The sequence below is a fragment of the Parasteatoda tepidariorum genome, chromosome 5, assembly GCF_982258835.1.
Source record: "Parasteatoda tepidariorum strain Cologne lab strain chromosome 5, Ptep-v5.0, whole genome shotgun sequence".
NCBI classification, from domain to species: domain Eukaryota; kingdom Metazoa; phylum Arthropoda; class Arachnida; order Araneae; family Theridiidae; genus Parasteatoda; species Parasteatoda tepidariorum.
In genome coordinates this window covers 112,510,842-112,525,738 of record NC_141759.1, presented here as the reverse complement: position 1 = coordinate 112,525,738, position 14,897 = coordinate 112,510,842, and the positions used below count along the sequence as shown (strand labels likewise).

The 14,897-nt window shown below is 32.4% G+C and overlaps 1 protein-coding gene across 1 annotated transcript; it reads left to right on the top strand.

The window, feature by feature from the left end:
* Window positions 1-14,590, top strand: LOC107449580 (uncharacterized). The gene is made up of 7 exons (XM_071185982.2): window positions 1-169; window positions 4,252-5,445; window positions 7,916-8,095; window positions 9,624-9,730; window positions 11,211-11,482; window positions 12,032-12,192; window positions 13,247-14,590. Exons 2-7 carry the CDS (start codon window positions 4,273-4,275, stop codon window positions 13,433-13,435), a joined length of 2,082 nt encoding a protein of 693 aa, XP_071042083.2. The 5' UTR covers window positions 1-169; window positions 4,252-4,272; the 3' UTR covers window positions 13,436-14,590.
* The last annotated feature ends 307 nt before the right edge of the window (window positions 14,591-14,897 follow it).

The following is a 14,897-nucleotide window of genomic DNA, read 5'->3' as shown; positions in this document are numbered from 1 at the left end:
TGGGGTATATTATTCTTCCATCATTAGATTGCAAACAACCTGTTTTGTTCTTTGCTTTCACTCGTTAACCTTGAGAGAACATTTCCAACCCCCCTCTGCTTACCTCTCGTTCATTTTTCATCAAACACGAACACAGAACACACACGACACATAATTCGAAATCACATACGTAAGTACTTTCTTGTTGTTATCTGCAGTGCATTCTAAATAAGTTTAAACAAATTAAGAATTATATTTCTTAATTCATTTGATAAGAAAGGGCATAAAGCTTTATAAATAAACATTTGCTACTTAATTTTGTCAGTTTTGGGCATTCGAGTGGTTACCGTTAAACATTTAAAGATTACTAAACGTTTAAGACTACAGTGGACTCCCAAAATCGAGAAAATCTCTCGTAAGATCGATTTTCTAATTTTGACCATTTTATATTAATTAAATGATATAGAAAAGCATAATAATTATTAAAGTCATAAGAATTTGTAAAACATTTGACAATATTAGTGTTATTTTGCTTTTTTATTACGAAAACTTGTTATTGTGAGTGTTTTGTGAAGTGTTTCTCAAAACTAAAATTTTGCATCGAACTGGAAATTGAAATAGTTCCATGCGCTATAATTTTGATGACTATTCCATGAAACTTTTTTGACACACTCTCTCTAGATCAATATAATCAAAATAAGTATAATCTAGATCAAAATAAGTTGCCACAACATATTTTATCGTCATTTCAATGTTCCAAAGCGTTCATAGAGGAACGATTTTTTGTTTGTGCCGAAACTTGCTTTTTTTACTCTGTATGGAAATTAGTAGAAAAACGTGCAAGTTTTTTCCCTACAATTTGAAGCGAAATGTAAATAGAGTTGAAAGTAACAAATAATCTTTAAATTTAAAGAACAAATTAGCGTAAGGAGCTGATTTAAACTTGAAAATAAATCGAGAATTTTTAAAAAAAAAAAAAAAATTTGCATGTTATAGTATGATTTATGTATCAAATTATTGTTTTTTGTGTGTTCCCTCTCTAAATATAAACAATCCCTACAAGTTACAGAAATGTAGCATTTTTTAAGAAAAACTTTTATTTAAAAGTCCACTGTAGCCTTAAAGAAGGTATAAGAGTTATTTAAATTAAGTTTTAGTTGACTTGAATAAATGATACGAGTCCTTTTAGTCACCCTATGTTATATACCGCTTTGTTCTTAACTATCTAGGAATCAATTTGTGAGTTGTAATTTATTCATTGATATATTTTAGTATGAATTGCAATAGTTTACTATAAATTTTGAAATAAACTTCAAAAGTCTTCTGAAATCAAGTGAAAATTTAAGAAAAAAAAGATAACCGAAAAAATATGTTTCGGATCATTCGAAACAACCGTAAAGTTTAGAGACGCAATTCAAAATATCAATAATATCAAACATTAGATATTATTTGATGATATTTTGAATTGCTCCTCAAAATTTTACGGTTTTAAAATTCTTTTCTGTTTTGATGATATACTTGCTGAACTTGTAAAATAAACTATTTATAGAAGAATTTAATTAGCTAATGCGTTTTCCCTCTGAAACATGTCTTACAGAATCCAAAGATAAAAATGGTTGCATTTTCAAATAATGATTAATGGGAAATTGAAAATATGTATAAGAAATAGGGTAAATCATCTCAAATTTATGCCAATTTTTTGAAGAAAATAAATTTCTTTGCTCATACAATACGTTTCTAAAAGAGAGAAATGATTTGTCTGTTGTCTGCAATTTATTAAAGATAAACTAAAACATTTCTTTTCGTGAAAAATTGCTTTAGAGTCGAACTTAAAAAATAAATATGGTTGCATTTTTAAATTGAACATTTGAAAACATGTAGGAAAAGTACGTTTTATCATGTCAAATCTACGTCAATGCTTAGAAGAAAAATTTTTTCTATTAGTCATATAATGCATTTATGAAAGAACTAGTTTGGAATTAAACTTCCTATCTTTTAACTTAAAAACTATTAGGACAAGAATTGAATCTTAATTTGTTGGATTAAAAACGTTATTAAATAAAACGATTCGAAATTAGGACCTAATCTCCAAACTTATTTACTTAAATTTAACTGATCAGCCAGTTACATCCATTTATTAAGAAGTTGATTTTTGAGTTTAACATTTCATTCATTAATTCATTCGATATTTCAAACAATTAATTCATAAGAGTGGTTGCCATAGCGACAAGATATTATAATGACATGTTTTTTAAATGAAATTTCAATTAGAACCGTGGTGGCTCAGGGGATAGATTGTCCATGAGGTGAACCGAGTTCGAATCCCAGTGATGGCTGGTCGAAACGAATTCCGAACCCACCTCGCACTGACCACAGTGCTGACGTAAAATATCCTAAGTAATCATAGGTTAGAGTCCCCTTGGCGTCAAGCTAACCGTGGGAGGCTTACTTGGTTTCCTTACCATGTAACGCAAATGGGGTTTAGTTCCTCCAAAAAGTCCTTCACGAAGGGAAATTTCTCCCAATACTTGCTCCAGGAGCTTCCTCGTCTTCTGGATTGGGTTTAAAATTAAAAGGCCACAGTGTCGTAACCTTGGTAATCGTAAACTCAGAATTAGGTCGGCTGTTCAACGATGGTTACATTTTTGTTTTGCGAACAGAAGGTGCTGCCAATTGAGAAGCCTATAAGACAAAGCTATCAATATAATCACGATTTGCAGCACAAAAATAAAGTAGTCTGAGTAGGAAAAAAATTGTTCTGGCCTCTGCCCAGTTGATATTTAAACACTTTAGCCAGTTGGAAAGTGTTCCCAATGTTGCACAGCACTAAATTTCAAGCATATAAAGTTATATTTGTGGCGGTCAAGAAATAATTGAAACTTTCCTTGTTATTAAGAATGGAGCTTTAATATATTTGAGTGCTCCAGTCACTCAGAAAGTGGTAGATTTTCTTATTTCAAAACTCCGTCCTTGCAAACACGAGAAAAAAGTTAAGAAAAGCACAGTAGAAATATAATGTAGTAAAAAAAAAGCAGTAAAAAAATTACAAGCAGGTTTTTCAAGTTGACTGAATGGGAAAAAATAATGTTCTTTTGTTAGGAAAACACGAAAAACGTCGAAAGCAAATTTTCTAAATGGTTTTAAATGATCATAAAAATTTTATAAAATCTGTATCAGTATGAAATAATCAAACAACAATATGTAAGTAATAAAATAAACAATGGTAGGAATTAATAATTAGTAGGCAACTGTATATTACTGTTACCTTAATTTGATTGTATGATTTATTTCAATACAGAGTTTGCAAAGAAAATAATTTTGTCCGAATAGGAGAAGGATAATAATAAGACATTTCTTGTGAATTTTTGTAATGATTTGAAAGTATTTTTTTCAAAACGCATCAATTAATCTTATTATTTAATCGTTTCATTCTTTATTTAATAAGAATTACTTTATGAACGCTGTTAGCCCAATCATCCTGTAAGATTTCCTTTTTTTTTATTAAAAAAAAAAACTAAATAATGTCCGTATTATCATTTTATAAAATTTTCATTCGTTTAAAAAAAAACTTTTTTTCTCAATCTTGCTTACACAATTTAATGAATGCTTTATACAGAGATGGAAAAAACAAATTTTCTTAAAAAAAAAAAAAAAAAAAAAAAAACAAGAATTTTTTTCTTTACTGAGCTGTTATCTGATACCTTAATTGTGTATAGGCGTTACTTATTTCGGCCATCGTTCTAGCCGTGGTGACTCAGGGGATAGAGCGTTTGCTTTTCAATGAGGTGTACCGGGCTCTAATGGCAACAATGGCTGGTCGATACGATTTCCGCACCCGGCCCGCGCTGACCACAGTGCTGACATAAAAAATCCTCAGTGGTAGACGTATTATGGGTTAGAGTCCCTTTGCCAACAGACTAACCGTGGGAGTTTTTCGTGCTTTTCCTATCCAGGTCGCGCACCTGCGGTTTAGTTTTGTGAAAAAATCCTCCACGAAGGCAAATTTCTACCAGTACTTGATCCAGGAGTTCCCTTAGTTTCTGGACTGGGTTTAAAATTACAAGGCTATGGAGTTGAACATTAGTAGCGGTGAACCCAAAATTAGGTCAGATGTTCAACGGTGGTTAGATAAAAAGAACTTTTATCGATCTCAAAATGCCTATTATAGGTACACTCTATAATATGTATCATAGCAATTAGTATCCATTTCCAATTTCATTCGATTCAAGGAACGATGAGAATGTATAAATAGTATAAATCATTTCCTTTTAGATTTTCAGGTGTTGTTCGACAATGTTTATTGCTGCACTTCACATCGTTTTCTTTATCGGTGAGTTCATTCTACCCATATCTAGCCAAAGCGTTGAAGGCAGATACCTAAGACCCAATCGTCCAAAATGTGATCCACAAAATGGTTGTTCCTCAGCGGGTGGTTTTCCTCTTGAATCAGACGATAAAAACTATAGACATGATGCTGCTGATGGTTATCGCAGCGTCGGAGTGGATGGCCGACCCAATGCGAATAAAGATTTTAAAAAAGACAGCGACATAAGATCAGGGAGCGTTAAGTTCGATGATTCTGATTACAAACCCGAAAGGGTTTATAATCTTAACCCACCTATAGACAAAATACCTTACATCCCAAAGCCTGTGGATGACGCTTATCCACCCTTACATACCAAAGACGATGCATCCAGCATTGAAATAAGTCACAATCCTAAGCCTGTCAGAGGTAGCGACAGGTACAATCCAAAACCAATTGCAGATCCAAACTTAGATCAACACAAGCCTAAACAAAGTGGAGTAGGTTCGAGTGGATATAATCCAAGACCTGATCGCTATGTCCCAAGACCTGCGGATGATGAATATCCTCCGAAACCAATAGTGGACCCAAATTCGGATCCCTACAAGCCGAAACCAAGTGGGATTGGTTCGAGTGGATATAATCCAAGACCTGATCGCTATGTCCCAAGACCTGTGGATGATGAATATCCTCCAAAACCATTAGTGAACCCAAATTCGGATCCCTACAAGCCGAAACCAAGTGGAATAGGATCGAGTGGATATAATCCAAGACCTGATCGCTATGTTCCCAGACCTGTGGATGATAAATATCATCCAAAACCTGATGTTTCGGGAGAAGAAGATTCCTACAGACCTGTTCCTGATCACAGACCGAGACCAGGTAGCCGACCAAGACCAGATCCAGCAAGAATTCATGAAAAACCAGTGAACCCCCCTGATGTGCCTGATTATCCAAACAAAGATTTAGGCGGCTACCATGATCCTAAAGATGATGATTACAATGGTGATCCTGGAGTTTCCGTTGGAGAGTATAAACCTCTTCCTGGCAACAACTGCGTATGTGTACCTTACTACCAGTGCCGGGAGGGTCATATAGTAACAGACGGAGCTGGGATCATCGACGCAAGAAAAAAACCTGAACCAGAAGATGAGCTACCACTAGTAAGTTAATACATATCATTGACCTAGGCTGTATATATTCTTTGTAATTAGAAGTCTCAAGGTTACACGATTTCCTCACTCTCCATACTCTCCCTCTCTTTGTTACCATAGTTTCGGAAAGTCACACAAAGCACATTTCAACTTCTTACTGAACCGTATTGCCTGGGGAAAAGAGCAAGATTTGCTAAAAGTATGGTAACGGAGAGGGTAAAAGTGTAAAAATCACGTAAACTTGAGACGCTCCATTTACAAAGAGTATAGTTAAAAAATTATTTGGTCACGGTAAACGGTCATCGAATTTCTCTAATATGAACAATACGGTCCCACTAGTTTGGTAGGAGAGCGATAGATAGTATAAAGACCCCTTATTGTAAATTTTATTTTTAGCTTATTATCTCGGAAACTTTTTAAGTAAATCAAAACTTTTTGCACACAATTATAAAATTTGATTATCTAAAGACGTGTTATAATTTTTTTTAATTATATTTCATTATTTCATTGAATAATATTCGAAATTTTTTTATTTCATTTTATGTATCTTTGTTATTTTAAATGTAAAATTTGAACAATTTTTTTCAAGCAGTTTCTGAGTTATAAAATTTCATGAAGTCGTAATTTAAATTTTCATTCTCAAGACCTAAGGGATCGAATAACTTTAAACTTTAGATTTTTCATTCATTTAAAAATTCAGGGTTGTGGGATCAAAATTGCCCCACTTATTTTTGGCAATAATATAAACATCACTAAAATTAAGTTTGTTTTTATCTCTTAAACCATGCAATTTTTTTTTATAGAACGTTTTTAAGTTTTGAAAAATATAGAAAAAGTTCTGCTTCATTTCTGAGGGAGGAAGCATTATCGAATTTGTTTTTCTGAGGTCTTTTAAGAATGAGAGCAATAATCGAATACTCGAAACATGTACTTTTTCCATTTTTATAACTATTGAATTAAAATTTTCTTTACAGAAATTAAATAATAATGAATTATACTAGAATTTTTTTTATTGTATTTATACAACTTCTTGATCTTACCAAATAAGGGCATGTGCATTTTAAATAAGGAATCATTTTTGTTTGGAAAGCTTCATATTATTTACAAAATGATACTTTTAAATTAGTATATTTTTTGCTTGAATATACAAGTTTATAAAGAACGTATAGGTTATACACAATTATCTAATCCTTTGAAAGTATCATTTAAGACAAAAGAAAAATCACCTTAGCGTTTCGCATTATAAACTGAACGTGTTATCGTCTTCTTCCTACCATTCCCTTCGTGGCAGAGAAGTGGTAACCACTAAGTATTCGAGTGTTTCAATTACTACACTTAATGTTTGACTATAGTATAGAGTATTCTGAATTAATAAATTGCATACAAATTGTAGCTTTTAGAATAAAATTGATTTTAGATTTGAAATCCGCAACGCATAACTATTAGTGCCACAGAAAACCGATCCCCAGTGTTATTAAGAATTAATTACTAATTAAATATCAATAGGAATTAAATATCATTAATTTATCAGCACATTTTATGTTAGCTTCTCGACTCATTAAGGTCATTAGTACGAGAGGATCCGATCAGTAGATCAAAAGCTATTCTGTCATTGCGTTTGATTTTTTCTGCTCTGCGCATTTTATTTCATTTTAAAATGGTCGTTAAATAACCGATCCAATTTCGAGTTTACCAATATTCAACTCAGTAGGAATTCTTGGATCGTGGAGGACTTTTTGATGGAACTAACTTCCATTTGCGTTACATGGAAAGGAAAACCATGAAATCATCTCTCGGTTAGCATGATAGAAAAAGGACTCGTAACTCGTGATTCGCCTACAATTCAGGATATTTTACGTCAGCACTGTTCGAGCCGGGTTCGAAATTCGTATCGATTCGTCATTCCTGGGATTCGAACCCGGGTTACCTAATTGAGAGGCGCGAGTGTTAAATCCTCTGAGCTACCACGGCTCTGTTCTGACATTTGGAGCTTATTGTTTCTTTGTTGCTTTTTTTTGCCTCATGCTAACTTCCAAAACCATTCAATGACTCCGATAGAACCCTACTGAGCGACCTAAAAAGGCTTTCTATCTTTCTACCTCTTCAGCTCCCTATTTAAAATTAAATAAGATTTAAATGCCATTGATGGATAATAAATTAATTTTGTGAAGTATCAATAATTTTCCTTTACTTCAACAACAAATATGAGTTATTTTCAATCAAAAAGACCTGCATGAAGACGCGTTTGGCTCAATATTTAATTCAGAAACAGTTTTTCTTGCCATTTTGAATCTTCTGAGTCAGGTTCAAAATAGCAGAATTACAAAATTGAAATTTGATGTAGCTGCAATTATGTGATGCCAAAGGTATAACATAACGTCGATGAAAATAATAAGATCAAGTGATGAGGTAATAAGATATTAAAACACTATATAAAATGTCACTGATATATTCACTATATATTTCAATGAAATGAAAGGATGGTAAATTCAAGCCTCCAACATGTGGTCCATTCCATGTCTGCTGTAACACTCCAGAGACATCTACCGTCACACCATACGAACACAGGTGCGGTGTTCGTAACCCAAGTGGAATCAACAGCAGGATTCTGTCCCCCAGTAACAAGGGTGAAGCTGATTTTGGGGAATGGCCCTGGCAAGTGAGTCATGTTTTTCCTTAATATTTTTTTTTAGTGTCAATGACTTTGTCGTCATATTACATAACTCTTTTAAGTGATGCTATTTTTATGATTGTTATCATAGTAAATAACATTTATCAGTGATACGATTTTTTTTAATTGTTATCATACAAAATAACACTTTTAGTTATTTATATTATAGTGAAAAATGAGCCATGATTCACATTTTCCTTAATATTTTTTTAGTATCAATGACTCCGTTGTCATATTACATAATACTTCCCTATGATACTATTTTTATGACTGTTATAAGAAATAACCCTTTTCAGTGATACTATTTTTATGACTGTTATCATAAGAAATAACCCTTTTCAGAGATACTATTTTTCTATGTATTGAATTATTTTTTATCTCTCACAGGACCTTCTATGGGCCAAAACGAATGTTGCCCCCTATAATTATTCCTCATAAGGCATACATCCCACTAGTTTATTTCAAAATTGGCGAGTCACACTTCCCTAGTTTCCCTTGTAAGAAGTGACTGTCCTATAAAATAAAATTTTTTAGTGATACTACTTTTATAACTGTTTTGTGAGTATGTCAGCTATAACTATGACAATGGCATAAAATATCATTGTTAAGAAAAGCTATAGCTTTGTGAAAATTAAAAAGCGTTTGGAATCTAATTTTTTCATGTTGGAAAAGTTAGCCGCTTTATTTAAACTCATAGAAATATGAGAAAAAAAATCCAGAAATATAGGTTCTGTTTATTGTTGTTAATGTAACTAAAAATATAGTCTTATTAGCTATTTTTACGAAGTTAAATATTTCGAAAAAAAACAACACATTTATGATATTTGTTGATTTTAAAGTGAGAACGATTTTTTTCGATCTATAAAAAGGCAAAAATTGTATCATCAGATTGTCTTGTAACGGTTTAATTCTTTTGGTTTCTTGTTGATTGCGGTAAACTACAAGACAACGATCTCGTTTTTCGAGATTGTAATTTCAATAAAGAAGTAAGCGTAAACTAACACCTGGAAATACATCTAAAAGAGTTTCGGTCTAAAAAAAATTAATTTAGGAACAAAATATTTCTAACGAAATAAATATTAGTCCAATCCCAGTTTTTAAAACTAGTTAATGATTTTAATCCCACCACTTTTTTTGCTCTTTCGACTACCTCGCTAACGATAGATCAGATTTTTGAAGAGTTTTACTTCTAACGATATGTTGCTTCAATTTTTATTCAATTCTTACTATTAGTTCGCACTCTCTCTACATCTTGTTCAAATTTCTTGTTCAATATTGATTCATTCATTAAATTTAATTCAATAATTTTAGTTTCATAGGGGGGAAAGTTTTTTAATTATTTACCAAAAAGTAACAAGAAATTTTTTCCTCCTTTGTGGACCTAAGAAGGAATTGACATTCAATTTTTTTATATTACTTGTTTATTTATAAAATAAAAAAAAATGCTTGTTAGAAGCCCTGAGTCGTCGATTGTACTGAAAGCTTTCATATAATGTCCTCTTTCAAATTATCTTAGGCAGCTGTTCTGAAATCTGAGGGGAAAGTCAATATTTTCATGTGCGGTGGAGTACTCATTGATAAGTTTCATGTCCTGACTGTCGCACACTGTGTCTTTCATTTGTAGTAAGTACGCACTTACTTTCAATTAACTACCGTGATTGTCTGAAAAACTAAGCTATCCATGGTACCATGAATGAATGAATTAAAGAGAATGTTGACTTTCACCGGTGTGAATGTCAACAATCGCTTTGGTGAATGTCCGAAATATTTATTACATCCGACTTGATATTAATTTATTCGTTGATATTATTATATTTATTCGATATTTTAATATTTGCTAAGGATAGATCAAGAGAAACATCAGTGTAGGGTATACCGGGCAAATGTATGCCGGCCAGTGGCACTTGACCTTAAAAACCATTGATGTAGGGCATACCGGGCAAATGTATTCGACGCAGTGGCATTGAACTTCAAAAAATATCATTATAGGACATGCCGGGCAGTGGCACTGAGCCTTAAAAAACATTGATGTAGGACATAACAGGGAAATGTGTACCGGGCAGTGGTACTTAACTATACCTAGTATATATTTCGGACATTTACCAAAGCGACTATGTGATTGTCAACATTCCTTGGTGGAAGTCAACAACTACCCATTTCTGTCATTTACAGTAACATCCACATATTGAAAGAGACAAACCTGTTTTACAATTGGTTCTTCCAATGTATGTTTCGTAATCTTTATTCATATGAGCTCATCCAATTAAAAATTTTTTCAGACATATTACTGCTGTACTAATGTGTTCTCATAACGGAAGAGCCTAATATAAAACAATCATAAGTTGCAAGAAAGAAATTAAGAAATGATGTTTCAAAGATTTGAAAAAAAAATTCTATGCATGCACTAAAATCTGTAATTTTTGTAGTCACTGAACATATTTTCTATTGGTAGAATAAGTTACGTTTCAATATTTTATTCTTTCCTAGAAATGAAAAATATCGGAATTAAAACTATTTCATATTTAACACGCTTTTGGAGGAAGAAAATGCACGTCAATTCCACGAATTCAATACCACAACAAATTAATCACAACTCGAGAAATGTCTTACGGTCGTAATTTTTCTTTAAAAAAGTAGAAATTAAATAACTTTAACTATTTTGAATTCTGAACTATTGCATTTTTGCTTTTTTTTTTTAACTAAAAATAGTTCTGCGTATACATTTTAATTCCTAACAAGTCGCGGTTGTCACAGATTTTCTACACTAAAAAGTAAATTCCTTTTCTTAAGTACTTTCCACCATAAGACGCGATAGAGCGTTCGGTCTCAAATGAGGTGAACGGGGTTCGAATCCCACCGACGGTCGGTCAATTCGTATTCCGCTTCCTGCTCGCACCGACCACAGTGCTGACGTTAAAAAAATCGGGGTTCCACCGAAAGAAGGTCGGTTTTTTAGGATTCCATTGCGAAAAAAATTGGGAATCACTATGTCCATTTCTACTTAAACCCTTATTCCCATGTATTTAAAACTTCATATGTTCTATTGTGGTGTGTGTACTATATTATTACTTTTAGTCTCAATTAGAAAATCTTTGACTTTCAGTAAATACGATGATTATCCTCTGAAAGTTCGTCTGGGTGAGTGGGATACGCAGACGACTTCTGAATTCTTGGCTCACGAGGACTACAGAGTCTCAAAGATCATAGTCCATCCGGAATTTAAGAACACCAGTCTATGGAACGATGTTGCCATTTTACGTCTAGAGGAAGCTGTGCTGTTCGCTCCACACATAGACACCATCTGCCTCCCCAAATACGATGAGATATTTGACCAACAGAACTGTGTTGTCACGGGATGGGGAAAGGATGCTTACAGTAAGTTTATGCTTATATGTCTTGCCTGTGTAAGTCGGACACTTGCGATTCATTACTTTAGTGATCAACTTAGGTAGTCAACTTATAGAGGGTGGTGAATTGTTTTTTTTTATCATTTCATATATCCTGTTATTTTTAGACACGCCGTGGTCATACATTTCTCATATATTACCAATCAAAACAAAATGAAAGTTACTATATTTTTTTAATGAAACATCTTTGGAAAAGGAGCCATAAATCATATATAAAAATGAGCAACAATTTGCTAAATAAATATTATACTGGTTAGTTTTAAGAAACAAAACAGCTCTACATAATACTTGTTATGCATTACAGTTATTAACAATTTCGTAAAACATAGTTCGTATGCAGTTAGTGAACTCTTATTGGATTTTTTTCTTGACATTTTAAATTTTATTTAGTTATACTCACGAACCTTTTTTTTGTAACGAAAGCCATTAATAATTTCTCAGGGGATGTATATCGCAATTAGACAATTCTTAAATTCTATTCTATTTTGTATTTTAATTCTTAGACGATTCATTGCAGAGGGAGGAACGTTTTCGAACATTATGAAGGAAGTGGCATTACAGGTGATCGATAACTATCAGTGTGAAGAGATGCTGAGGAAGACAAGATTGGGACGATTTTTCCAATTGCATGATGGTTTCCTGTGCGCCGGAGGAGAGTATGGACTGGACTCTTGCAAAGTGAGAAAACCAGGATGTTTCTCAGTAACCACCCTTAATGCATAATTTTCAAAAATGAAGTAAATGACGTACATATCAGGTTGATCGTAAATCGGAGAAAAGAATTATCAAAATCTGACGAATTATTACGGAACATGGTGGGGTTTGAAACCTTAAAACCTGACTAATCACAATGAAAAACATTTCTAACATTTGACTTAATTTTTTTCTGACAATCAAATTGGTTTTGATGGTTTATATCCTGCTTGCTCAATAATGACCCGTCACATTCTGATAATATTTTTTTCTCACTCAAATTGCGGTGTATTCGCTTCCTGACTTTATATTTAAAAGGTAAAAATTAAATGGGGTCATTGCGGAAAACCTTAAAAAACAATCGCTTAACAGTTGTGACTATCAAAGTGCATTTAGTAATAATTTTATTTTTTACAAGGATTCTAAAAATACAGGGTGCAACGCATTGACCACTCTTAACAAAGTTTATAAATACAGCTCATTAGGTGTTGAAAATTAATATTTGCATACGAAATTACATACGAATTAATTTGTATCCGAAACATACGAATTAACATATGAAAAAGAAACAGAAAAAAATGGTGTCGAAATTTGTAGAAAAGTGGAATGTAAACCAGTTTGATTGTCTAATGAAACTAGGAGGTTTCTGTAATAACAGCTTTACAGTTCTTCTCGCTTTCTTCTGGCAATCAAACAGGTTTAAATGTTTTTAGTCTTCCTTTTTTTCAGCAGGAATTAGATATCGATTAGACGTCTTCTTCTCTCAAAAATTTGTTTATGAAATTAATGCGTATAGTTTATTTACTTCTTTTTTGATAGGATGTTTAAAAATGTATGCGTCATTACGGATCAATCTGCAACTATTTTAACATAAGTCTATTTTACTTTGCTGTTACATTATCATAATATGCCATTTATAATTTTGCAGGCATGTTATCATAATATGTCATTTATAATTTTGCAGGCATAATATATCATAATATGTCATTTATTTTTTTGCTTGCACATTATCATAATATGTTACTTATAATTGTTGCAGGGAGATGGAGGAGGTCCCCTGGTCTGTTACAGAAAGGATAAGAGTTATGCTCTGGCCGGTATCGTGTCCTGGGGTATAGATTGTGGTCAGCCTGGTGTTCCTGGTGTTTATGTTAAAATACAGAAATATTTAGACTGGATCAGCAAGACAACTGGAGTTTATTTGGAAGATTATTGGCCAAAGCACTGATGATTTGGAGTTTTTAATGGAATGTTGGTTTAGAGCTGAAGCTAAAATTATTGCTCTAAAATTATAAACTGTGTTACCAAACTGCACATAAAACCAGAAATGTCGCCTCTGAAACTTCACACTCTAAACTTTTTTATTATTGTTGCTTACTGAGGTTGTTAATGGATTTATATAAAACAAATTGAAAGTATTTTCCATTCAACAAAAAGTAGAAATGGCTAAGCTGCCTGAAAAGATTTGGATGGTCAACCCCAGAGTATGTAAAAATGGTCAATTCTTTTCTAAACCAGCCCATGTAAAAATGGTCAATTCGATACAAACCAGCCCACGTAAAAATGATCCATTTTGATAGAAACCATTTCGTGTAAAAATGTTCAACTTTGAAATAGATAAATCCTTGTAAAAATGATCAATTTTTATATAAAACAGCCCGTATAAAAACGGCTATTTTGATGTTTCTCAGACCATGAAATAATGGTCATATTTGATACATCGAAGCCCATTTAAAAATGTTCAATTTTGGTGCAAACCTGCCCTTATAAAAATGACCGATTCACGTAAAATTGTCTTTCCTTCAAGATCTTAAAAATATTTTTCTTGTTTATAAGTAATAAAAAGAATAGTTTTAAGAATATCAAAGAATTATTATTAAAAATAATTATTAAGTCAGTATTAAAAATATCTCTATATAAATCCCTAACAGAGCCACCAAAAATTTGCACGATTTCACTTTTGAAATTGAATTTATTGTCTCCTGATTTCTAAACCTTCAATCAATGAGTTGTAAATCTTGAATAAATCCCTCGCAAGCACCGTCACTTTGAATGTTATACCAAGATGTGCGAGACGCATTTATTGTTTTTTTCTGCGACTGGAAATGTTTTTGAATATCGGTGCAATAGATCCTGAGAAAAGATATATTGAAGTGTAACGTGTATGAAATGGAACATGTGAAACTGTGCTGAGTAAGAAAACAAAACGGTCAAAATTTGGATCTCAAGTTTTAATTCATGAAAGATTTTGGGATTATCTCTTATCAGATGTTATCTCATATCACTCTTGTACACAATGATAGTTTCTAAAAATGATAATGTAGGGTCTTTATAATCTCTGTAATTTATAAATGTTGGATGATTAAATTTACTCTTTAATAAATCTGTCTATTCAAGTTTATTTACATTTTAGGTTTTTTTTTTAAAAATATTCAATTGATTTGAATTCAGAACACTGTAAACAATAAATGTATATTTTTATTTTTGTAACCTTCGTTGAACAGCCGATCCAATTTTGAGTTTACAACTACACATCTTCAACTCTGTAGCCTTGTAATTTAAAACTTAATTCAGAAAACAAGAGAACTCTTGGATCAAGTATTGAAATAAATTTGCCTTTGTGGAGGACATTTTGATGAAATTAACCAGCATTTGCTTTACATGAAAAGGAAAATCACGGAAACCTCCTA

Coding starts and splice junctions, on each gene's coding strand:
- LOC107449580 (XM_071185982.2), top strand. CDS start 4,273: ATGTTTATTGCTGCACTTCACATCGTTTTCTTTATCGGTGAGTTCATT. Junction 8,096..9,623: donor TTGGGGAATGGCCCTGGCAA/GTGAGTCATGTT, acceptor AAATTATCTTAG/GCAGCTGTTCTGAAATCTGA. Junction 9,731..11,210: donor CACTGTGTCTTTCATTTGTA/GTAAGTACGCAC, acceptor TTTGACTTTCAG/TAAATACGATGATTATCCTC.